This window comes from Pteropus alecto, unplaced genomic scaffold (assembly GCF_000325575.1).
Source record: "Pteropus alecto unplaced genomic scaffold, ASM32557v1 scaffold7, whole genome shotgun sequence".
Lineage (NCBI taxonomy): Eukaryota > Metazoa > Chordata > Mammalia > Chiroptera > Pteropodidae > Pteropus > Pteropus alecto.
Genome location: NW_006494614.1, coordinates 57,276,650 through 57,302,425, shown reverse-complemented (window position 1 = coordinate 57,302,425; position 25,776 = coordinate 57,276,650). Strand labels below are relative to the sequence as shown.

Genomic DNA, 25,776 nt, shown 5'->3' with positions numbered 1-25,776 from the left:
GTTTTTTTGTTTTGTTTTGTTTGTTTGTTTGTTTTTTAGACTGTGTTTAGGAAGAAGAGGTAAAAGAAGTCCAAACATTGTAGCAAAACAGGTCAAACTTTTTTTGATTGGGTGGATGGGAGGTATGTATTATCATTTTGGAGATCCTTCAGTGGTGGTTCTGTCTCCTGCCATATGGTTCTGGTTTATGGATTCTGGAAGCCTCACCTATACCCTATGTCCTACCAGTCCCTTTGGATTGCAGTAGCTGCCTGCTGCTTTTTGGATTTCTTTACCTTCTTTGATTTGGCTTCTCAGTTCTCCTCTCACCTGAGTTGGTAGTTCTCTGTATTAAAGTCCTTCTATTTAAATTATGTAGAGTCATTCCTGATTTGGCTAGATCTAGACTATTACAGTAGTTCAGATGAGCCTCCCTGAATAGAACACTGAATCCAGAGGATGTGTAAAAATCCCGAAGCAGTCTAATGTTTGTGTTCAAGGACTTGTAGGAACTGCAGTGTTGCTAAAATCGAGCAAGTTGTAATGTAGAGAGTAAAGTATGAGAAATACCCATGGGCCAGATATGGTCGGCACTTGCAGACTTCAATTTTATTATAAATGTTATCGAAAATCATTGGAGGATTTTGATTAGGGTCTGACTCACATTTTAAAGTGGTTATTCCTGCTTCTATGTAGAGAATATGATGGGCATGGGTAAGAGTAGAAACTTGGAGATGAGTTAAGAGAGAAGATCTTGATGTTGAAATGAGAGAAAATGCTAGTTATACATCGGGTGATAGTGATTGGGTCATGAGAAGTGGATGGATTTTGAAGATATATCTGACAGATCTTGTTGACATACTGGAGGTGTGTTATAAGAAAAGTTGGGAATCAAAGATAACTCCAAGGTTTTTAGCTTTAATAACAAGTGGATAGTGCTGCTGCTTATTAAGATAAAGAACACTGTGGCAATATTGGGGTGAGAGGGGAGAGTGGACATTAAAAGTTCAATTTGTACATTTAAAATTTGAGATGTCTCTTAGACTTCCAAGAAGTGAGATTAAATAGGCATTTGCATATGTGAGGCCAGAGGTCAGGGAGACATCTGGGTTAGAGATCTAAACTTAGGAATCATTAATATATTCATGGATTTAAAGCATCGAAGCTGGATAGGATCATCTAGGGCAGTATTGTCAACCATGTAAGATCCAACATCTTGTTTTATAATATTTTATATACTCACTTTACATTCTTAAAATTCAATTTATAGATATATACACAAATATTTTACAAAAATCAATATATTGTCCTAACCTTAGTATAAAGGAGCTATACAAGTAATTTGTAGTAAATGATTTACATTCGATATTTAAATTTTCCAAGCACTACTACACTAGAATTCCTAATAAAATAGGTGACTTATACCCACATATAGAATGATCATGAATAAGACAGTTCTAAATATAAATGAAATACAATTGAAATACTCTGAACACTATTTTCTTTAAGTTGTGCTTTTCCAAAATGGTTAACATCTTTTGGTTAAGTTCTAGACACAATAGAGTATAAAATTACTTCGGTATACAGGGTGGAATCCTGGAAATTTCAGTACACATTTAAATTATGCAGAAACTCAGCATTTTTTTTTTTTTTTGTAATTATAAATGAATTTTTCATGAATGTCCAGCAAATTATTTTAAAACATGCAGGACATGAGACAAGTTCTTGTCCTCTAGTATTCTCTACAACCTTGTAGGATGTTTTGTATCTCTGACCCCTACTCTCTGAACTTCAGTAACTTCTGATCATCATTGTGAGAACCAAATTGCCTCTACAAGTTTTCAGAACTATCCCTAAGAAGTGGCATTGTCCCATCAAGAGTAACTAATTTAAGAAATGTTTATAGGTAAAGAAGAAATATAATAGAGGACTGAGCCCTGAGACATTTTAATATGGAGAGAGAGAGAGGCAGACAGACAGACAGACAAAGCAAGCAAGCAACATATCCTCTGCTTCATGAAAACTCTCAAGCTCATGGGGCAGTGGTCAGATATATAAAATGTAATACTGTGCCCACCAAAATGGAGGATGCAGATGCTTTTGAGAGGGAGATTTGGGAGACTTCCTAGGCCAAACTAAGTATTAGAGATAAATAGACTTGTCCAGAGTGGGAGATTATTCCAGGGAGAAAAATAGCTTGAATGATATAATAGCTCAGGGGAATGAACTGTCACGGATTGTCAGAAAAATGTCATGCTGTTGGAAGGCCAGACTGTGGTGGTATTCAGATGTCATGTCATGGAAGAGCTTATAGGAATTGCTAAGAAGCTTGGTGTTTTCCTAAAGATGTTAGTGAAAAATTGAAGGATTTTAAACAGGAACTGAAATCAAATTTGCACTTATATATGTATGATTCACCATGTTGGTATTATACAGTTTGGAAAGGAGAAAGACCAAGTTAGAAGCAAAGATGCCAAGTTAAAGATTTGTCATAGTGTCAAGGAAGTGGAGAAGGAAAAAGTTCTGTAGAGGAAATGATCTATGGTGTCCAATGAAGTAGGACCGAACAATAATTTTGGGAGGGGGAATTACTGCTAGCCTTATAAAAACTGTCCTACTGGGAAAATACAGGAAAGGAGTTTGGGGATGGCTCCAACTTCTTTGAGTTACTATATAAATTGGAGAACAGTAAGTAGAGAAAGTTAGTATTCAAAAAGAAGCACATGGCAAATGGACCTATTTCTAAATTCATCTTGTTTCTAAATTTCCCCAGAGCTCTGAGAGCGATTGAATTAATACTGATCTGGCCTGTGATTAGCAGTGGAAGATGAGTTAGCAAATACATATGCAATTACTTGTATATTCATCTAGGTAGATCTGGGTCAGGATGAGGATTAACATATTATGTCTTCAAGTATATATTATTTGAATAATGGAACACTATGACTCTAGTCTATTTTGAGTTTCTGTGGAAATCACTGAGGATAATTAGTTAATTTGATGGAATTTAACATAACTTATTTGCTATCAAAATATAATAAATTATTCAATAAATATGAGCAGAGGTTAAATTCCATAATTCATTGCCTCAGAAACCAAGGAAAATTTTCTATCAGAGAAATGAGAAATTTATATTACAATTTAAATGCCCATCTGTTCTCAAGAGAGAGGATACATTGTTCTCCCCTTGGTTTCTCAGTTTATGAACATGAAATCTATGCTATCATTTTTCAGTAGATGACAACTAACTTATAATGTCACCAAAAATATAGAGACTGCTTAGTAACTGATTGAAATTCACTACTCATAAAGTTTTATTCTAGTTCAGTCATTTTACAACCCCAAAGATAGGGGAAAATACAAAAGTTTTGTTTTATATCCAATAAAAAATGTTACTTTCTACATTTGAAAATAAAAAAAAATTATACAATTTCTGGACCTAGAAGTAGAGTAATTATAGCAAAGTGGTTTATTTGCATGAATTGTTATGTTTTATTATGAATTATTATGTTCCTAAGAGAAGTTTGGATTTTCTGTTATGTACTATTTTCTGCTTGATCTTACTACATATATATGAAGGAAAGTAAGGATAGTAAGAAATCTTCTTGGTAACATAATTTCTTAAGCAATGTCAAAAATGTGATAATAATGTACTGGGTGGCCAAGGATGTATTTGTCACTTTTCCAAGTCAGTTAATGTTAATGGACTAAATAATTTCAAAGAAGGCAGAACGGCAAGGGTTTTATCATTATCATGAGAAATATTTTTAAGTTCTCATTTGTTTGATGCACTTGCTAAGCATTTTATAAAGGAAGCAAAATGAATATAGTTCCTGTTTCCTATACAAATTGTAATTTTTAAAACGAAATTGTGAATTGATGAATTATAATGAAGAAGATAGGGTTCTTCTTCACTAAGACACCTTCTTCACCTTCTTCACCTAAGACATTACAGATCTTAATATCAAAGGAAGCTACTTATTTTCTGTGAATCCAATTGGGAATAGTGTCTAGCAAAAATACTGCTACTCTTATGATTTTTTGAACTTTAGCAAAGGAGAAGGATGAGATTTCATAAACATCTAACTAGAATGGGAAAACTAATTTCTTCCATGAATTGAGATTTTGAGAACATTTGCAGGTAGCAATTAAGTAATGGACATGGAATGCTAAGAAACCCCAACAAATTTACTTAGACTGAGTAGCAGCATAGCTAGTGGAGTTAGTAAAGAGTTAAAATGGTTAGTTGCAACGTGACGAAGAACTTAAAAATAGACAGTGATCTTATTTTTTGTTGCCTCTTTATTGAGAAACTAGTAAAATGCCAGCGTGCAGCTATCCACATAATCACGAGGTAAGGAAAAAGAGAGAAGACCTGCATAGAAAACTTTGCATATCCCAGTGCTTTCAGTGACAATACCTAGCAGAAAGCTGTGCCTCCAATTGGAGCAAATAAGAAAATATGTTTTAATTGTGGGGATGCTGCTGTGCTAAACAAACCTTTGGAGGTAAATTAGCAGCATAGCTCATTTTTTAGCCATTGCTGTCAGTCTCCTTTAGACAAGTAAAAAATAAATAAATAAATAAAATTAATATGGGACTGTCCTTTGGGAATACTCAAGTGAGTTGTCATCCTTTCTTCCCCATTTCTTCTTCTTGTTTGTGATGTAGTCCTCTGACTTTCCACTTTCACAATAATAGTGCAGATCTTCTGTTGATGCTGGAATGGTGGACTATTCAGTGGTGGTTTGGAATATGTGTCTTCCTTGGTTGAGATATAATACTCAATTATACAGACTTTCAAAGTTGGCAGAGAGCACAGTGGAAAAGATAACTAGGGCTATGATCCAAACTCAATGGAAATGGGAATTTATTATTATTTTTTTTGAAGTCTGGGAATGAATTTACATGAATAAATATTCCTACTCTTAGTTTTTCCACAGAACAGGAACAGAAGGCAATATTTTCCAAATCATCTTTTAAAAAGAGGTTTTTAATTATATTTATTACAATTATATTTATTTATTATTTATTTGGCCGGAAGAGTTGGCCTTTACAATGTAAACTTCTAACGAAATATTCCTTGAGCCTATCAAAGACATTCATTTGGTGTTTATTATTTTTACCATATTAAAAAAGTCACATTAAATAATTAATATAACTTCAATGAGTATTGAGAATCAAACAATATGAAGAAAATGAAAGGTACTTTTTAAGAATAGTTTAGAGTGACATGTTGTGTTTCTACGTACAAAGGCTGAATATTGTAAAACTGTTAATTCTTCCCTCAAATAAATTATAGGCTTAGAATAATTTTAGTTAAAATTAAAACTCAAAATCAAAAAAATAATATTAATGCTTATTTGAAAAAAACAGAAGAAAACAATTAAAAATGAATAACAAGAAAATCTAGAAACTCTTGTATAACAAGATAGGACTGGCCCTATTAAAACATGTTAGAAAGTGAAATAAACTTTACAAACAAACAAAGAATTTACAAGGCTAAATGTGCCTAGGAACATGAAGCTATTAAGTGGATGAGTTTAGATTTGAACTCAGGCTTATCTTATGCTAGATCGTGTGTTAATTTACTATACTGCCTCCTATAAAGTTCAAATAGTTTAAATATTGTGGTACTAGAGCAAAAATGACAAGGAGTATATTGACAAAGAAAAATAGCCTATAAACAGACTCTTTAATATATGAAAATATGTATCATAGGCCAAAGGAACCTCCATAAATCAATATCAGGTATTAGTTTGTAAATAGTTAAAGTAATTGACACTTAACTATTAAAAAAATATTAACTCTTTAGATGACCAAAAATTACTTCCAAATGGGTTAAACACTTTAACGTAAAAAAGTTAATTTGTAAAGGAATCAGAAGAAATGGAAATTGCCACCAATCTCTAGAATGGAAGGCCATTCTATCTTGGAAGAATTCACAGAGAAAAGTAAGTAGATTTAACTAAATAAACATTTTAAAATTATGTTAAAAATAAAAAAAAAAGAGTTGAACAGAAACAGAGTTATGGAAAATACCCATTAAGACCTTGAATATTTAAAGAGCTCCTTCAATTTAAAAACAAATAAGTTGAGGAAAGAAATGGATAAACCATGTGAACAGAGTAAATTACAATAGCATTCAAATAAATGTTAATTAGAATAACTATATATTATATCTCACCTATCAGTTAACAAAGATTTTCTTTGTTAATATCCACTGCTGATGAGTTTGCAAAATATCGACATTTTATTCTCAAGGATATATGATTAGAGTTCTTTAAGAAGGTGCAACTTATTCTGTCATGGGAACTTAGAAAATTCATATAGACCTGGGAAGGTTCATTTGAGCTGGAAAACAGGTCAACGTAGGAGATTTCTAGGCAGAAAAGGGCATGGTAGGAGGAAAGAACACTGATGACAATAAAAGGTATGATGTCTGTAGGAAACAATATGATGTTAATGAAGCTGAGTTTAGAGTTCATGGTGAGAGATGTTAGAAGACAGGCTGCAGACATGTGTGGGAGCCAGTTTTTAACAGACTGGTTAGCATCTAGCTGAATAATTTGGACTTTATTCTATATTCCACAGGAGATTAAGAATCTTACTTCAGTACCTACCCTTACTATGCTGAAAATAAAAATAAAAACAAAGATTATTACTGGTAGGCATACTCTGTGAAGGCCTCTTTAAGGAATGAGAACCTGAGCTGGCCTTTAAATCTTGGACAAGGTTTGGTTAAAGGAAGACTAAGGAGTTTTCTTTTGCCTACGTAAAACAAAACCAGAGGGTCAAGGAAAACCCAGTTTTATCAAATGAAACAACCTAATGAAATAAGCGAATTAATATATTTATTTGCTTGTTGCTCTTCCCTAATCCACCATTTCATAGATTTGGTCTTTGACCAGGAGATCCTTTATTTAAGAACAGAGAAGACTCTCTGCATGGTTGATTTTCAGAGACAAATCAAAGGACCATGTAGTACATGTGTTAATTTTGCTAGCCCAAGGTTTTAGGTTAGATAAAATGGATAAAATTGCCCATTCCTTCCTGAATATATGCACCCAGGGAGTATTCAGAATTTATGTAGAAAACAGGAACTGAATTAGTATCAAGCTGAGCCTTGATCGCTTTGAGGTATTTCTTTTGTTGAATGTCTGCATTGTTAAAAAAGTGCATTTGCTGTGACAAATGAAAATATAATATTTTCCTTAAAAGGTGGATTGTGGAAAGCTTAGTAGCAATAATTTGTCTATCCAAAAATGCCTGTTATTTGCGTTCACTTTTTTTGAACCTCTGTTCGTTCTTTTTTTCTTCCTGTCAATTTTTGTTGTAGTTTAGCCTCAGTAACAATAGAAGAGAATTTATATTTTATAAGAAAGCCAGTTATAGACATTGATTTACTGGTGTATTTAGAGGCCAAGAAGTCTGTCTGCAATTTTTTCAAAAGCTGCTTTTGATTTTTTTTTAATAATATGTTTAACAAGTAGGAACCAGGATAATGAGTATTCAAGGAATGGACTTTTATCACTGTGCTTCCTCTGAAAATAAAAGGATTCATTAAATAATTTTCCTTTGTGTAATACTGTATTGCCTACCTTTAGACATTACAATGTTGAAAATATCAGTGTGGAGGCATATAGATTGTGTATGATCCTGCTGGATTTTTTTCTTACTATATAATCCTTAGGCAAGAAGAAAATAAGGGAAGGAGGAGAGGAGAAAAAGAGTACACTATTTTCTCTCCCAAAAATGAGACAGTGTGATACAGTGGAAAAAATAGTGGACTGTGAGTTTTTGTTTGGCTTTTTTTTTTTTTTTTTTTTTAATATTTTCCTTTTTGCTAGACATGTGACTTTGAGCCGGTCAGCCATACAGTTTCCTGACCTACAGCATATGGCATCGAGGGAGTTGTTTTTTCCTTTCTCAGCTCATTGCTGATGTAAAACTGTATAATTCTTTGCAGAGAAATAAATTCTGGAATATGGATAATTTAATTCTACATAAAGTAGAAATGATAATAGATTATTTTTACCATAGTTGAGAAAATCTCACAGGCAATATTTTAGAGGATATATGCCAAATATAGGATTTTTATGTTTCTTTATGTTTCTATTTCCTAGTAAGGTTCTTATTCATTTATTAGCTCTGGCTATATATTCATTGTGCTCATCATGTTCTCATCTTCTGAGTTGCATGTGTGAGTTTGTTTTGGTTTGTTTTTATTATATGACAAGTATGAGATTCTGTTTCTAATATTTCTTTAACATTGACCTCAGTATTTGTGGAGAATGTAGTTTTATATAACCAGAGCATGCAACTGATAGTTTTTTCTCTTCCAGAATGGCAGTCCACTTCCATTTGAATTTTATCAACTGATTTGTCTGTGTCTTTAATAGGAAAATGTTCTAACTCTGCAACTAGATTTTCTGATTTATCTAAAATAGTATTAACTTGAAAAACTTTGATGTTGTTTTGAAGGCAATATTTTAAGTAGCAACTATTGTTATTCAATACTGAGTTACCATGGTAATAAAGGACATTTACTTGATTTAAATTTTTCAGAAAAGGAAAATTTATACTCAATATCTTTCTAGTTGGTTTAGATGTACTACTCCAAGTCTGCCCTTTAATTCTCATTTTTTGAAGTAATTTGTTTTTCTAAGATTAGTGTGCATATTTCTTTTCCTAAGGAAAATAAAACATCAAATTTTGACAAACCATTAATTTCTTTGAATCCCTAGGAGAACAGCTCTTCTTTTTCTCTTAAAGTAATTTTGTAATTACATTCTAAATTCTTTTTCAAGTAGCTGTAATGGCATTGCTATTCTTTTGTTGTCCTGACATTTCCTTGTGATAAACAGGGCTGCCCTTGAGAATAAGAATTTGTTTTATTCATACCGTGTGGCAAATAATAGGTACTTAAAAGTTTGTTGAGAGTGGATAAATGAAGTATGATTTAATCGATAAAAGTTCCTTCTACTCAAAATTTTAATCTTACTCCTAATTTAAAATTCTCTGCCTTTAGGTATTGATATATAGAAAACAGCAAAAATATTATTGAAATTATTCATTTCATCTAGCACGATGGATCAGAAGGACTTCTATTTTGGTTTTTGTTTCACTTCTTTAAAATAAATCTTTCCTGATTCTTTTGCTTTTTATCACCAACATATCCAAGCTAAGTTGATTGTTCTGTTCTTCTGGACTCTTGCAGTATGCATTTAGAACTTATTTACTTTTAGTGTATATATCTTTTGATAACGCATGTGTTCTTTACTAGACCTTTAGCTTATTGAGGACTTAATTTGGTGCCTGATATTTAGTACATGACCAATAAATGTTTGCTGAAAAAAAATTTTAGATGTGCATATTTTGTTTATAGATTTAAATAATATTTCCTAGATGTTATGGAAAAAATAATTTGTATCTTCCTGTGCACCCAGGTGCGCATGCTGTGTTTCTGCCACAGTGTTATATCTTCCTCAGCAGATGGAGGAGCGGGCAGTGTTACAAAAGCTATAATGTGGGAGTGGGAATGACAAGTAACCTTAAAGACATTTTTATGTGTGTGCATGATAGTATACTTTTTAAAAATTATTACTCTTAGGAAAGTACTATTAAAAATTTATATAAGATATTGATAAAATAAAAGTTAATTCCCTTTTTCCTTTCAACTCAAATCCTTAGACATATTCATTCTTGACTCTGGTATATATGCTTTAGATTTCTTAGATATATTGTCAACGAAGTTATCCAACACCTTAGAGAGGTTGCAATGCTGGAGAGAATTTATTATGTATGATAGCTAATCAACACTTTAGCTAAATTCCCATGAAGGATTCTTTCACTGCAGCTTTGAGAAGTACATTAATGATAGGCATTCTAGAACCCTTGAAAGACTCTGTGGTGGCAGTTTGCAGGCTGAGAATGACAAGTGAGAGAGGCCATAATTGAAGCGGGCTCCTTGAACTCAGCGGAGAAGATGAGGTCCTTGTTAGGCAGAGACTAAGAGGCAGCACTTAATCGATAAAGTCAAGATGGATATAATTACCATAATGAGCAGCATGGCTGGAACAATTATCAGAAGGGATGATTTTCCTGTAGAGATCTTTGGTGTTGACTAACTGATCAAGGTGCCCTTCGGACTCAAATAAATGGATGAGCTAGTAAAGTCTTACATGATTTTATAAATGAAAAGAAAACTCTAGGATCAGCAAATAGACGTATGAACTGAATTATTTCAATAAAGAGTCACAGCTCTTCATCCGATTCCCAGACTTGAGTCAGTTCATAGATTCTGAGCTCTTTTAACAAAAGGATGGTCAAATCTCTTTGAGAAAGGACACTTGTACATGTCAAAAATTAAACTGTAAAATAATCCTCTTATCCTGTGGCCTTTTGGCAGAGTGACTGCAGCCATTGGCAGGGTGACTCTGCATTGGTAAAAAAGGAAATATTCAACTTTTAAGGAACTAAAAATGGACTCTAAAGTAACACTATTTTCCAAGGAACTAAATCATTACTGTATTAGACCAGTAACAATAAGGGCTTATGAGAACTTAATGGAGTTTTGGCTTTGTTTGTGCCACCATAGGGCCAGTGGGTCCCTGAATCACCCCAACCCCAGAACGTGTAATTGGAGTAAACATACTTAGCTACTGTCAGAATCCCGTATGTATACAATCTCCTTTTTCTCCCCCTTTATGTTGTTTTAAAATTTACTCTTGATGTTCTTTTAGATATAGAGAAATGTTTTCCGTGTTTTATTGTTAGTCTTAAATTTGCCTTTCATGCCATTGTTTCTTTTTTAAGTCCAGTAGTTATACCCCATTCTTTTGTATTTATATAAACATTGTTAAAGTGTAGTTGTTCAAAGACCTCACCCCCAGCCCCTACCTCACTAATCAGAATGTGGTCTTTACCAGCTCACTTTCTTCCCTGCAATTCACTTTCAAAAGATGCAATGAGGAGATGAATAGAAAATGACTAGAGAAGTGAGAAAGAGGAATTTTTGTTTGAAGGGTCTGAGTTTCATTGAGAGAGAGAGAGAGAGAGAGAGAGAGAGAGAGAGAAAGGAAGAGGAAATTGAGTGTAGAGAGGAAAGATAGGACAGAAAAGAAAAAAGAAACAGGTAGCTATCCCCCTCACTCTGAACTTGAGAATACAAGCTAGAATCTTTAGCTTTACTCTGGGCGTGAAAGCTCTCTTGCAGTAGAGGATGTTGAGCTATATAAGCAGTGAAAGAAGTGTAAGAGAGTTGAAGATGTTTGTAAACACTTGGAATGTACTCTCTCCTCACTCCTACCCACTTTCTTATGTACTAATAATTTGTTTTTTGAGCAATATTATAAAATTAGAGTTGCTTTATTATCTTTTGATGAATAGGCAATCTTCAACTTGACACTGCACACAGAGACCAGGTCATCTGGATCCCAGTTATTGTCAAGTTACTTCTTTTTGTGTGTGTGTGATATTGATGACCTAAGGCATATTCTATCTATTTTTGTCTTAAATTATTATCATTGGACATAGTTTTCATAAAACAATGAGTAAACTTTGGAGTACATGCTGATTCATCATCAGCAGATTTGAGTCTTCTCATGTGTTCGGTGAAATCATTATGGCTTCCAGAGTGGATGGCAGATATTGACAAACATTTTGTTCAAGTTACATGTTTATCAGCAACTTTCTTGAAAAAGAAAAATATATTTACTATTTGCTTTTTTATAAATTATCTTTTTTTAGCTTATTACTGTTGAAATGGTTTATTATATATCATAGTAAAGGACAATACTAATTAAAGTATTTAGGCTACTCTGTATTTGTTAGGGTAGCATGTTTAACCTCTGTTTCCTATTTACTTTTATATCAACCTAAATTATAATTTTTACATTTCTCACTGACACTGTCACCTGAAGATATGATGGCTTTATGCATCTCGTGGACTGCATCAAAGGGCATGGCACAACTGGCTAGTATACACGTGACCTGCAGGGCCACTTGTTTATTTCTCCCACATCAGCCCACTCTAGATGCTGTTACTTGTCTCCCCCAGATATGTGTCTGAGAGCATTTCATTTTAACAATGAACACCTCTACTTGCTACAAAGGCGTTAGTTACATCACCTCTGGAAAGAGATGGAAAAGGAATGATTTATTCTGATTTAACTACGTGTACATGCATCTCACTCAATAGTAGCTGAGAACATGGCAGACATTCTGTGTACAAAGTAGAGGTCTCTCAAGTCCATCCCTTGCAGGTCAGGTTCCCCAGAAACTGACTGAGAATTTGTGAATATACAATGCTTATTGGGGTTCAATACCTATGAAGGGAAGAGAAAGGAAATGGGATGGAGTAGAGAAAGAAGTTGAACAACCATGGCTGCTCTATGAAGCCTCAGCTAAACTGGTGGGAAACTCTGGAGCAAATATCACCCACCACAGTTATCCTGTGTAGGGCTAAAATAACCCTACTTCGTTCAGTCGCTGGATATGAGCTGTTTGGGGAAAAGCGCTTGTCCTGCCCCTGAGGCAGACCCTGATGTAACTGAAAGCTAGAGGCTACATGCTGACTGCACTCTCCACAGCTGGACAAGTACTTCATAGAAGCAGAATTTAGGGCACAGGGGCAGAAGGTGGTCCTGTGTATCAAGCTTAGCACCCCAGCACATTTTATTAGTAATGTATAATTAAAAATAAAATTCTGAGACAAGTATTAAATTAATCAAGATGTTAACAAGCATAAACCAGAACTGTCCCAGGCAAACCAAGATATATGACCACCCTCCCTATCAGTGACTTTGGCAAGCTTCTCTTCCTGTCCTTAGCAGTATATTCTTTAAGGGATTCAAAGTTGAAAGGTGGCTACAATCAGCGGACTGACTCATTGATCATTTGAAAAAAGGAATTTAGAACAGAGACAGAAATTGGTAAAGGACTTTCTGACAACCAACTTGGAGTCTTCTGTTATAGCCTATTGCTTCTAAGTACTACAAACTGTGTAAGTAAAGAAAGATTTGTTTTGTGGTATACCCTTTCTCATGTGAACTCAGTTATAATACTGCCTATATTATGAGATACTCTGTGTTTCTTATAAAATCATATAAATATTATAGTGTAATCACATACTGATCTTGTTTTAGTTCTGAATATGAGAATAGTGTCTAAATCTTTGCAACATTTATTCCATAGCTTCCTATACTCTTACATTATACTAGCTATTTTGTAAAAGCTGAGGTTAAGTCTTTAGTGGGTCTGCTTCATGTGCCTTAAGGATTTTGTTTCTGTGCTTTTGGAGAAAAAATAATTAAAACTTGCAAATAGTATAATATGAGCATCAAGAGAAAGAGGAGAAAGTTTGGTATCTATTAATAAAAATATCAAGAACTTCTTTTAAGTTTTTTAGAGCAACATTGTCACCCTTTAGAGATGTTTTATCTGGTTTTCTTTCCTTGCCCATTATAATCTAGTACTCAAGTAGTTAAAATATTAATTTTCATATTGGAGACTATAAAGAGGTAAAGGAAAGTATTTACCTGGAAGGAAATAATGATTTGGAGTTGGTAAAACCTTGACAGAATCCCTCCAGCAAACAATTTCTTAAGTTCTTGTTAAAGATGCCTGTGATCACATCTAAATGCAAAGTACTTTTAGGTTTTAAAAGAATACCATAATCAGCATCACCTTTATATTTCTATTCTATCTTTATTTATTTATTTTCCTTTCTCTCTCTCTCTTTTTTTTTAATAGTGGAAGGGAGATTTTACTTTATTCTCATTCCAGGAATACATTTGCATATCATTTTTTTCGTTGTTGTGCAAGTCTCTATCACATTTGTTACATTCTGTATATTGGTGAGGATTACAAATTGGCCATTTCCACAAAGTGGAAAATACAAAACTTGTGACAGTATTTGTACAAAAAAGTTTTAATTAAAATTGGAAAGAGTATTTTATTTTCTTCACCTTTGTTTTTAAGTAATTAAGTATATTGTCTTACAACTGACTGTACAGCTAACCCAAATTAATGTAATTTTGTTTAGTATGTCATCCAGGTCTGGTAGTCTCAGAATCTTTTTGTTGATTGAATGGAAGAAAGGAAGAGTGGGTGGAAGTCTACAAAAGCTTGTGTTAATTAAGATATATCCCCTACTGGCAGAAACTTATGTCCAGACATTATCACATCATTAGTCAGCTCATCAGAATATCACTTTGCAGAAAATCCTCTTTTTTTTTTTTTTCCCCCCCAGTGGCTTTAATGTATTTATTCTAAGAAGCCCTGTGACAGAACTGAGTTCTATTATTTGGATAACTACCATTGTCTTAAGAAATAGACTTTGGGCCTACTGAGAAAGTAAATCATCTGGTGTGACACTTTGCTGCAAGAGAACAATTATTATTTAAAAATTTTTGCTACATAACAAAGGAAACATCAATACATTTGGCTGTTTTTCCCAGTTATCAGATAAAAAATGTGATATTTACTCACTAGTAGATAGGCAGAAATCTGGGAAACTAGAGGAATAATGTGAGAATTATAAACAATTTTTCATTTACTTAGATTTTTCTAAGGATTACTTTAATCATTTATTTTTATTCTCATAAAGAAAAAACAATCATACTTTTCTGGGATAAAGTTAATTGTATACATTTAGGAATTTATGAATATGATGATAAAATAGAAATTTTAAAAGACATTTTTAAGGTACTGTTTATATTTTCTGTTTTTTATATATGTGAAAATTATTTTTCACAGTATGATAGCTGCTCGAGTGTCTTCATGTTCTCTTGGTATTCCTTGCATTTACAATTTTCAGATTAAAGAATGCTCCAAATGTAGGAATATTAATTACAGAATTCATAGTTTGGGTAGCTTTATAAGTGATCTTTTATATGCTACATTTGTTCTCTCTTTGTGTGTGTGTGTGTGTGTGTGTGTGTGTGTGTGTGTGTGTGTGTGTGTGTGTGGTGTGTTTTTGTTGACTTTGTTTTATTTAGTCCTATCAATGCAATGTCATCTTTAGAGATTTTCTTTCACATTTACAATAAAATATTCTTTTTTATTACATAAATAGGGAAAAACCTATAGCTGTATTATATTATAGTTTTCACATTAAGAATTTTTATTTTTCTTTGCATTTAAATCAGTTTAGGAAACATTCAATAAAATTTTAATTTATATCAATTTTTAGTACCCAAAGACATATCATATTTATTATAACTGTTTGAACAGTTCTTTACTTGATGTGTAAAGTTCATCACATTTGCTCTTGGGGTTTAAGCTTTATTTTTCAGGACTGTTTTTAAGAAAGGAATAAATGGAGGAGGAAAGAGGAAAGGAGAAACATTACAAATCACTCATTTAATGGGATGCTACATAAATTGGAAAGTAGACTGAAAAGCAAGGGTCATATCATCAGAGGAATTTAATAGACATTTCATTGAAATGAACATTCCATTGATTAAAAATTGCAGTATATTAGTCAATAACATAATTAAATTAAAAAAATGAACTCAAATTAAAGAGTAAGTGTACTTAAAGGAGAAAAATAAATTGTGTTTTCTTGGATCTGTGGATTCTAGAGTACAACCACCTCTCTGTTTGGATCTTCTTAGTCCTCCCCAAGTGTATTATAAGAACTGTCTGGTAAAAACAAAAAGCAGAGAAATTCAATTAAATATCTCTGTTCAATATGTTTTAATAAGTATTTAACATCTAGCTATTCAGGAACTAGGAAATAGGTATTGCCATCAAGCATAGATTTTCAGTGTTTTGTGGAAATTGCTCACCTTCAGTTAATGATGTACTTACTGAGGCATGGAGTTTCAGCTTTACACTCTGTCTCAGCCTGATGGTGGGACTCTGTCAAGGCTGGAATACAGGACCCCTTGCTTTTTATGGTTGATAGATGACCAGTTGGGCTCTTCCAAAGGCATTATGATTAATCTTGGCAAACAGTTTTTATGTTCAGCAAAAATAGATATTGGAAATATTCTTTCAACTAATATTTATCTATTACCTTAATATGTATCAATGTTCTATATCCTGGTGACACTATACCCATCTACTAGAATATATATCTACCATACAACAATAAAATGTAGTGTGATAAATTCTGTGACAGTGAAACCACAGAGTATACTAGGAATACACAGTAGGGCCATCTATTTCATATTTGGTAGGAGGAGAGAAAGAAAGAGCAGGAATCAAGAAGCCTTCACATAGGAATGACCTCAGAGGTTGAATATCTAGTCCTGGAAATACTGGATCCATATTAGAGTGATAGACTATGCAGTGCAGATGGCTGTACAGTACAACTGTTTCTAAGGTAGAACTAGGATTCTTCTTTCCTCTGCAATCCTCTTTTCCTTCTAATTTTTTCCCATTTCCTTTCCCCTCCCTCCCTTGCATCCTCGTTTCCTTTCTTCCCTCTCTTCCTTCTTCCCTTTCAGCTTTTTTCTCTCTCCTTTCCTCTCTCCTTCCACCATTACGAACTTCACGAACACAGAATTTTATGGGCTAATATCATCATTGGACAGTTCCTGCCCTTCATTCACTCATTCATTCACTTATGCATGATGCTATAATTAATACATGTGAAATATTAACACTTACACCTACCTTTTTATTTTTCTTCTTTTTCATCTCCTCACTCTTCCTAAAAGATAGCTATTATCCTGAATCCTGTATACTATTCCTTTCTTCTTTTACATTGGTTTGCTTTGTTTCATATATAACATACCTAAACAATATATTGCTTAGTTTTTTTTTTTTAACTCAACAAAAAGTGATGTTCTTATATATGTAATCTGCTGGTATTTTTCCCACTTAACATCATACTAATATGATTAACTATGTTTTTATTTGTAACTGAATTCATTCAATTTCATTTTAATTAATATTCCATTTTGTGACTCTACTGTAAATTTTCCATTCACCTGTTGTTGGGCAATTGAGTTGTTTATATTTTTGTTGTCATGAACAATGCTGCTATGAACATTTTTTATTTGCTTCCTGAGATATATATATAAAAGTTTCTGCAGAATATATATCTGGTAATAAAAATATTGGCTCATAAGATATGTAAAGGTTAAACTTAAAAAATAATGCCAAATTGCTTTCCAAAGCTATTGTACCAACATGTATTCTCACCAGAAATATATAAAAGCTTATATTGATCCACATTTCTCTCTAACACTTGGTCTTGTGAGATTAATTTCTGTCAATTGCATGCCACGTAATGTGAATACTATCCAGTGGTATATGATTTTGATTTGCATTTCCCAGGTTACTAATGAGATTGTGCATCTCTTCGTATATTTATTGGTTATATATATTTCCTCTCATCTTTCAATTTTAATATTTTATTAGTTTATACTAATGAATGCTTCCTATTTTAATATTTATTTTAGTAATATAGAAAATGGTGGGTAAATTTCTAATAAAAGGTATACAGTAAAAAGAGTGAACAAATTAAAAAATAGGAATTAATTCTATTTAGAAATTATTTTCATGACTCTTTTTAAAGCTTCATGTTTATTTTTCCTTTGACAGAACGATTTCGAGATTTACTACTTCCTCCATCTAGTCAAGACTCCGAGATTCTGCCCTTCATTCAATCTAGAAATTATCCCAAGTAAGCAGTAGGAGTTCACTGGGTATTGAGAAAGGAATGGACAAGTAACGGGAGAGATTTGGGAGGGCAAAATGAAATGTTTTCTTTCTCAATATTTCTGAAGAAGCCAGAAAAACCTAACCTAGCTAACAAGGACATCTCTTGCAATATAATGTCTCAGGCTCTTCATAGCTCTTCACAGCTTGGTCAGAGAAAAAAGACTTGCTTACAAGTGCAACCAGCTGTGGCTGGAGCTATTGCAGAGTGCAGACCACGAGCTGTGAGCATCAGTGTCTGGTCATGTTTCCTTTGCTTGATACTGTATCAACAGGGACAGATATTTTGTGGGTGACCTCTCATCTGGATTTCTGTTTCTCTTCTTTAAATGTAAGGATTCATTTGTATTGTAATAAGTGTTTTTCAAATAACCACATGCTAGATATAGTTTTAGCAGTTTCTATATATCCCTCTTTACTATCTTGATAATTATGAGAGGTGAAATCTCTTGACCTTTCTAAATGAGGCAGACCTTTTCTTCTCTTACATGCCACAAATGTACTTACTGGTTTCCTCAGCTATATGGCCTTACATGTATTCTTCTTGTTCTTAGATTACTTTTCTGATAGTGATGTGATAAATTCTCATATTTAACAGAGACATCATATGACAATTCCTGATCAGTGTCTAATCCTTAGAGTAGTTATTCTTTTTGGTGTTTGTGGATTTAAAGAATAAAAGTCATCTACTGATGCCACGTATGTCTTATTATGGCAGTTAAGAGTGTGGATTCTGAAGCAGACAGCCTCACCGGCTGACTTTGAGAACTGGGCAACTTTACCATCTGTGCCTTGGTTCCACCTGTGTGAGAAGGGGAAGATAATAATACCTACCACTTAAGGGCGTTATGAAAGTTGAATAAATTAATAAAAAGTATTTAGAATTGAGCTTAACATATAGTAATACTCCATTCTAGCTTCAAAATTTATTATTATTATTCATTTAAAGTTGCACGTAGAATTAACTGGATTTGTATGTTTCCAAACACCTTAGGGAAATAGATTATTAATTGATCTTGGAGGACAGCTCTTTTATCGGGATACTTTTGTCAACCTGCTCTTATTAATACTTAGAGAAATACTATTTATTCAATATTTCTAAATTATTACTACATGCTCTTGTGAGGCACTGCTACCTAACATCTTTATGAGCTTCAGTTTTCTGAACTATCAAATGAAAGCATGCTAATTAAAGGCCTCTGGATCTGAATAATATTTATATAAAAATCCCAGATTAAATACAATTGCTTTATTTAAGTTGCAGAACACTAAGCATTTGCATCTTCCAATTGTCCATTTAATGTCTAGTTTGACAGTTGAATTTTAGGAGGTGCTAGTGGAGTAGAGAAGGCATGACAGAATTCTGTTTGTGCAATGCCTAAGTGTGTTGAGTTGGTCCAGGGAAAAGGGCATAGGAGGAAAAACTCTGAGCATGTCAGTAATGCCCAAGTGCAAATTGTTGGGAGTAGAAGAATGAGTTGTGGTAAGGGCCAATCAGTAAATGTGAGTGGGCAAAGATTTGTGTATGTCTGCATCTAATTTAAACAAATTTTAAATATTCTCATTTATTACCTCATTTATAGTCAATTGTGTCTGGTCATGTTTCCTATTGAAGATAATTATTCATTATTGAAGATAATTAAAAGTCAAGGACTTTTTAATTTTGTGACACAAAAATTTCTGGAAAGCTGAAAATTTAATCAAACCATAGTATTTGTTGCTTTTATTCACAATGCCGTATACCTCTTTATATTGAGAAATTTTCCCCTCACTTTTGTGATCGTTTTACTGACTCACTGAATATAGATTTTATTAATGAGAGTTATATTTTAAGAGCTAATACATGGGTTTAGAAGCAACTTATTTGCTCTATATTATGTAGTGTTACAGTGATATTTATAGAGCATAATGTAGCTGACCTTTAAGTGAGACTCACTCCACTGGTGAATGTAGGCTTGCTAATGGACTGTGGTACTTTGGATTGGAGTAGGGGGGGTGGTTTCTTTAGTCAGTGTAGTATCTCTATGATCTTAAGACACCTAATAGATAATGAAACATGGAAAAGGGTATCCTTTATTTAAAAAGGGAAAAATACTCATGAAGAGCTGACTAGTTCCTGAAATGTATGTGTGTACGTGTGTGTGTTTTAAGGGAAAGCCATTTAAAAAAAAATGATTACTTGCAATGGTGCTGAGAAACATTGTCCTACAATATAATGTTGTTCACTAATTACATTTTTACATTTGTAAACTTGCACTTGACCCATTGCCAAAGCCAGACACATCCCATTTTCATCAGGATGTAATTGAGAACATTCTGCCATAGAAATTCTCAGAGTATGAATAGCTGTGACTATTGTCAGACAGAGATGAGTGAAAAGAAGAAAATGAATATATACTTAATACAAAATAAATGTTGTTGATTCATAGTTAAGAGGAAAGAAATGGAGAAAATGAAACCTAAGTTTTGTTGCTCATTTCTTAGTTGGTGTAGTTGTTATTAACTTTGAATGATTTAGGTTTAAAAAGTATTTAGACTAGAGAGTAGCTATAAATGTTCCTATCATTGTAAATGCAGCTCGGAGATGTAAAATGGTTGAGAAGATTTGGCATAAATGACTTGCGACCTAATTTTGGCAATTAGGCCAGAGAAACATGATCCAGTGGCTCTGGAAAGTTTAACCATTATATTTAGAGAGAAAATAAAGGAACAAAATGTTGCATATCTCTATTAGGTTCTCATAAAGATCAAATTTCTGAAATGCTTAATGTCAGAACTGTTTAGAGAGCGGAGTATTATTTGAGACAAATTCAGAGTTGTTCCTGTTTGGCTTACTTTGACACCAAAGAACAACCTTGGCTGTTTGGGCCAAAAAGCAATGTCTCAACTCAATGCCATTTCCAATGGGCTGCTTAAAAATGGCATTGAACGGTGATAGTGGGTGATAAAGTGCAAAGCCTCAGATGACCTTGCCAGATTTCATCTATTTTCCAGCTTATCTTCCTTTTTATTCCCAAGGAAAGCTTTGAATTCCTCTTCCAAAGAACCCTACCCGTTCAGTAATGTTTGTTCAATCTGCTGTCTGCAATATATTTGCCACTTGAGCTAAATTATCCCCATTCATAAAAATAAAAAGCAACAATACTTGATGAACACTTTCTATATGCCAGGAATTGTTATGTGTGCTATATGTATTATTTAATCCTTATTACCCCCTGTGGGTTAGGTAGTATTATTTTCCTAGTTTTATAAATTTTGTATATTAGGCCATTTAGGTTTAAAGGGGTTCAATGTCTTACCCAAACTCACATGTCAGAGCTGGCTCCTATTTGGCCCCCAAATTGTACTTAATTGTTCTGTACTGCCTCTCGTTCATTTTTTTGTCCATTTTTTTCATTTATTCTTCAAATATTTATTGAACAACCTCTGAGTACCTGAGATGGTCACAATTACTGAGAACACAGTAATGATTAGAGCATAGTCTATAGCTTTAAGAGACCTGAAGTCTCTTAAAGCAGAATCAGAGCTTAATGGAGAAATTCATTATAGCAATGGTCTAAGAACTACACATTATAAAGAAATGTAATAAATTCACAGGAAAATTGAAAGTTCTTTCCTGTTGAAGTAATTCACGTAAAATTGAATTTTCCCTTAAGAATTTACAAAGGTCTTGGGAGCTCTGTGTCAGAAACCAGGGTCAAAAACTAAACACTGCCACAAAAGATTCTCCTGGATTCCCTATTTATAAGGGTTTTAGGAGCTCTGTGTCAGGGAACAGGGGCAGAGACTAATACATATATTTCTTATTATTTCACAAGTACTTTCGCTCTAATGTTTTGAGGAATGCACAATGCCTGGTATAATTCTATCTTGTAAGGTTTTGTGACTATTAAATAAAATGATACACAGTACCTGGCCTTTTGCAAACATGAATTCTCATGACTATCCTCATTCTCGGCTCTGTTCTACCTTTTCTCAAAGCCATGGTTCACTTCAGGGCAGATGCAGAGGTTCAACCACGTGGTCTGCTTTGGTGTTTTCACTGCAGTCTAGATCCTGCCAGAGGGACATGTTGTTCTGCCTGACAAAGAAGCCTCTGGGCTTCGCAATCTGTTTGGAGAGTGATTAATCAGGCAGGAACTCTTTCTATTGTGTGCCTACTTGTGAGTAGTTCACAGCTGTTCTGGTATAGTTTCCACAATCATAGCTATTCATAACATTTCTTACAGTAGACATATTTTAGTATTGCCCTTCATTAAAGGATTTCTGTCTCTCATCTTATCATTGCTAAACTTAGATGTTCTTTTGTATAGTGGGTGATATTCTAACACCTGGCTGGCAAGAGATCTGAAAGAGTTAATATTCTAACTAGAGAGTGGAAGATAGTAATGAGGATTCCCAGATATTTGCAAATCTAGACAAGCAAAATTGTCAGAATGAAGCTGGTCTATCAGTAGGTAGTAGGCCCTATGATGAAAAACTCTGCCATCAGGACTGCAAAAGCAAGGCAAACCACCAAAAAAAAGAAAAAAGAAAAAAAAGAAAAAAAAAAGAAACCTACAAAAACTGAGGCACTGTTGAAATTATGAAGACTCTGGCTCAGATATATGATGTCAAGAAACTCTATTAGTATAAGGCTAATGGGCAAGCAATAAAGATGCCTCAGTGCTAAGCGAGAGAATAACTCATTTTGGACACAGATAAGAACTGGTTCAAGGACAGGGCCAAGACAAGCCTATAGCTGAAAGGTCATGCAGCTGTAATCTCAAAATAAGCTGAGGAAGTAAAACAATTTCTAGTAGACAAGTTAAGCACGAGTGATGCTCTATCAAGCACCTTAAGAGCTATTTACTCCTTGGTCTGCCCATCCTACATTCTCAGCTGTCATATATCTTCTCAGACATCAGTTATTTCTAGTTTTTTGATATTTTTGTTTGTCTGTTTTGACTCAGAGGTTGTCTATCAGTTGAGAGACAAAGTGGCCTGATGTTCTCCCTTTGTTAAAATCTTAAAATCCAATTTAATATCCTTAGATAGAAACTACCTCCTTTTTGCATAAGGTGATTTATAGCCTCTCAACAATATTCCAGGCTCTAGAAGACTGAGATATTATCAGAGTTAAACAATGATTTTAGAAACAGTTTATGAACTTTATAGCTTAAATGAATATTAAAACGGCAGTTAAAAGCTAGTGATATTAAATTTATCAGTTCATAATGATTATGGTAGTATAATTTTGATAATATGCCTGTTTTATGGGAATTCCTTGTCAAAGAGTTTTCTCCCTAAATTAATTAATGCCTTCTGTTTGTAAGGCTTTGACTGAATGATTCAGAACGCCAAGAAACAAACATCAATTAAAGTGTTTTTTTCAAACAGCATTGCTTTTATGTATGTATAAGATTGCATTAGATAATAACACCCATTAGTTACAGAGATTTCTTAGCCCTCTGATGGTGAAGTTTATTTCTTTAAGTTGTTCCTGAAGTCCAAACAATGTGACTACCAGCCATCACCTCCCACTAAATTTTAACTCACATGTCAAGGGCCTACCCTGATCACCATATTTAAAATCATCACATGTACCAGCTCCCTCCTTGTCCTCCTTACCTGCTCTACTAAAAATATCAGTTTCACATGAGATATTGTTAGAAACACAGATTCTCAGACTTTACCCCAGACTTACTGACTCAAAAATCTGGCGGTAGGACCCATCACTCTGTGTTTTAATAAACCCTCCAGGAAATAGTGATGGACACTAATGTTTGAGGACCACTGGAGAAGGATAGAAAATTTTGAAGACTATCTCAGGCTTTATAACTTTCTCTCCCTTCTTGTTGTTTTTTATTGATATAATTATTTTCTAGGAATGGAATGGTTTAAAACTACAATGCCATCCTCTCCAAGGGGAACTGTTAATTATGTTCGTCTTTTTCCCAGATGAAGAAAGAATTGTGAAGGATGGCCCTGAACCCTTTTAGTCTGCAAAGCAGGATTTTCCAGGAATTTGTTGGCACAATGCACCCTTTTCAGATTTTTTGCCAAGATGTATTATTAATCCTAACCAAAATAATGTAAAATTGACTGTAATGATTAATATGTGATCGTTAAGGAAATGAGCTTTGGAGTCAAACTCACAAGGAATTTAATAATAGTCTTTCCCCTTAATAGAAGGGTGGCCTTGAGAAAATTACATAATGTATTTGAGTTTTAGTTCTCACTTCAGTAAAAGGGAGATTATATCTTTCTGTGTGAAGATGTTGTATGGATTAAGAGTGAAGGTGTATATAGAATATTTATTGTAGGCCCTGGATTAAATGAAATGTTCAATGAAGAGTTTCTATTGTTTTTATACTTCATTTTAGGGTTTAGAGGTAAGAGTCTTATATAATTTATTTTATTTATTAGAATTTTTTTTAAGTCAAAGCTAATCAGAAAAAAATACAAAAGGCAAATAATTATTCCAAAAAGGTACATTTACATCAGCATCAAAAGGATGTAAATTGCAACACTTTATTATTAATAATATCTAACATTTATCAAATGCTTACTGTGTTGATAGTATATTAAAAGTTTATCATGTGTATGAGCATTCAGCTACATAAAACAAACGTAGCTAAAAATGACAGAGGCTTATTTTTCTCATGTAACAAAAAGTACCGAGATAAGTGGCTCTGGTATTGGTGCTGTGTCAGCATATTACATCTGAGGTGTCTGCAGCAACCTTTCCCTTTCCCTCTCACGATTGCAAGATGACTCCTTCAGCTTTGCCATCATATCCTTGTTTCAGACAGAGGAAGAAGAGCAAAGGGTGTAAAAGGTACACAGCCTCCATTTCGAGAAACGTATCAGAACCCCAACCCAAAACTTGTACTTACACCTAATTAGCCTAAACTGTGTCTTATGGCCCACACCATTTGTACAAAAGGGTGGGAAATACAGTTCTTTTCTTTTCTTAAACATTAACGCCACCCCCAAAGTGGGAATGAAAAAGGGAAAATAAATAAAAAGTAGAAAACTAATGGTCCTTGCCTTGCCTGAATTATCTTATTTAATCTTTAAAATAACCAGTGAGATGTACATTATTTATATCGCATTCTATTTATAAAGGATGTAATTGAGATACAAGTGATATGAAACTTGCTTAGGGTCATATAGCTACTAGCTGATGAAGCCTGGATTTAAACAGGGTTTGAGAGGCTACTTGCTAATTTACTATATTGCTATATATGAAAAAATATATTTTTTATTATTCATCTTCTTTAAATTTTCTTTAATAACTCTTTTAAGATGTAGTTTTCCTCCTACTTAGATTTTAAAAGGCTTATTTCTACTGTTGAAATTTCTGTACTGAAAGTAATTGCTGTGAAAATTTTGAGAACATAACATTTACCCTACGGCGAGCATTCGTCTTCATAGTGTATGAGGTCTCAACTGTATTAGGTCTCTAAATTAAAGTAAAAGGCAAATGAACATCTTGAGCATATTTTATTCTTTTAGTACTTCTTTCAACAAATATTCGTTTAGTGCCTATTATGTGCCAGCAACTGGAGATGACAACTGGGTTAAACTATTTTAACATAGCGTTCTGATTTTCTTGGGTTTTGAGTTACCGATAAAACCCAAGGAGGAAATCTGGTGATGCCTAGACAGTAGGGCTAGCTGTATTTATGAAAATATGTTTTTTCTTATAGTGTTTTATTGTTTTCAAAGCACAGTCATGTGTAGTATTTTGTGTTACATACTTTTCTTCCATGAGTTTTAGTTATTAATTATGCAATTTCCTCAATATTAGGAGCCACTAATCAATTTATTAGTAAGCATAGAAGCTAGAACAACAAAAAATCATAGAAATAGAGTGATTATTTCATTCTGTCAGAGAAATAATGCAGTCAAAACTGAAATTCATCATTTTAGAGTTCTGTTATTCTAGAGTCACATAGGGAAGCAAAAAATGTCAGGGGAGGATGAGGCAGAACATTAAAATCCGTATACCCACAAAATGTAGTAATATCATATTTAATTTCCAAAGGCTGTATAACTTTATAGGTTGAGATTTTATTGATTGTATTCTAAATTCTTACTTAGATTATATTTTTAAATATAATTTTGTGTCACTGT

At 33.5% G+C, this 25,776-nt stretch overlaps 1 protein-coding gene across 7 annotated transcripts in view; it reads left to right on the top strand.

Annotated features, from left to right (window-relative positions):
- NOX4 (NADPH oxidase 4) overlaps positions 1-25,776 on the top strand; it is a 137,583-nt gene that overhangs the window by 73,811 nt on the left and 37,996 nt on the right. For all 7 annotated transcript variants that reach the window (XM_025042647.1, XM_015600601.2, XM_025042643.1 and 4 more), the window contains one exon: positions 17,539-17,620. In XM_025042647.1, the coding sequence (XP_024898415.1) occupies positions 17,539-17,620 (82 nt within the window). The remainder of the gene's footprint in view (positions 1-17,538; positions 17,621-25,776) is intronic.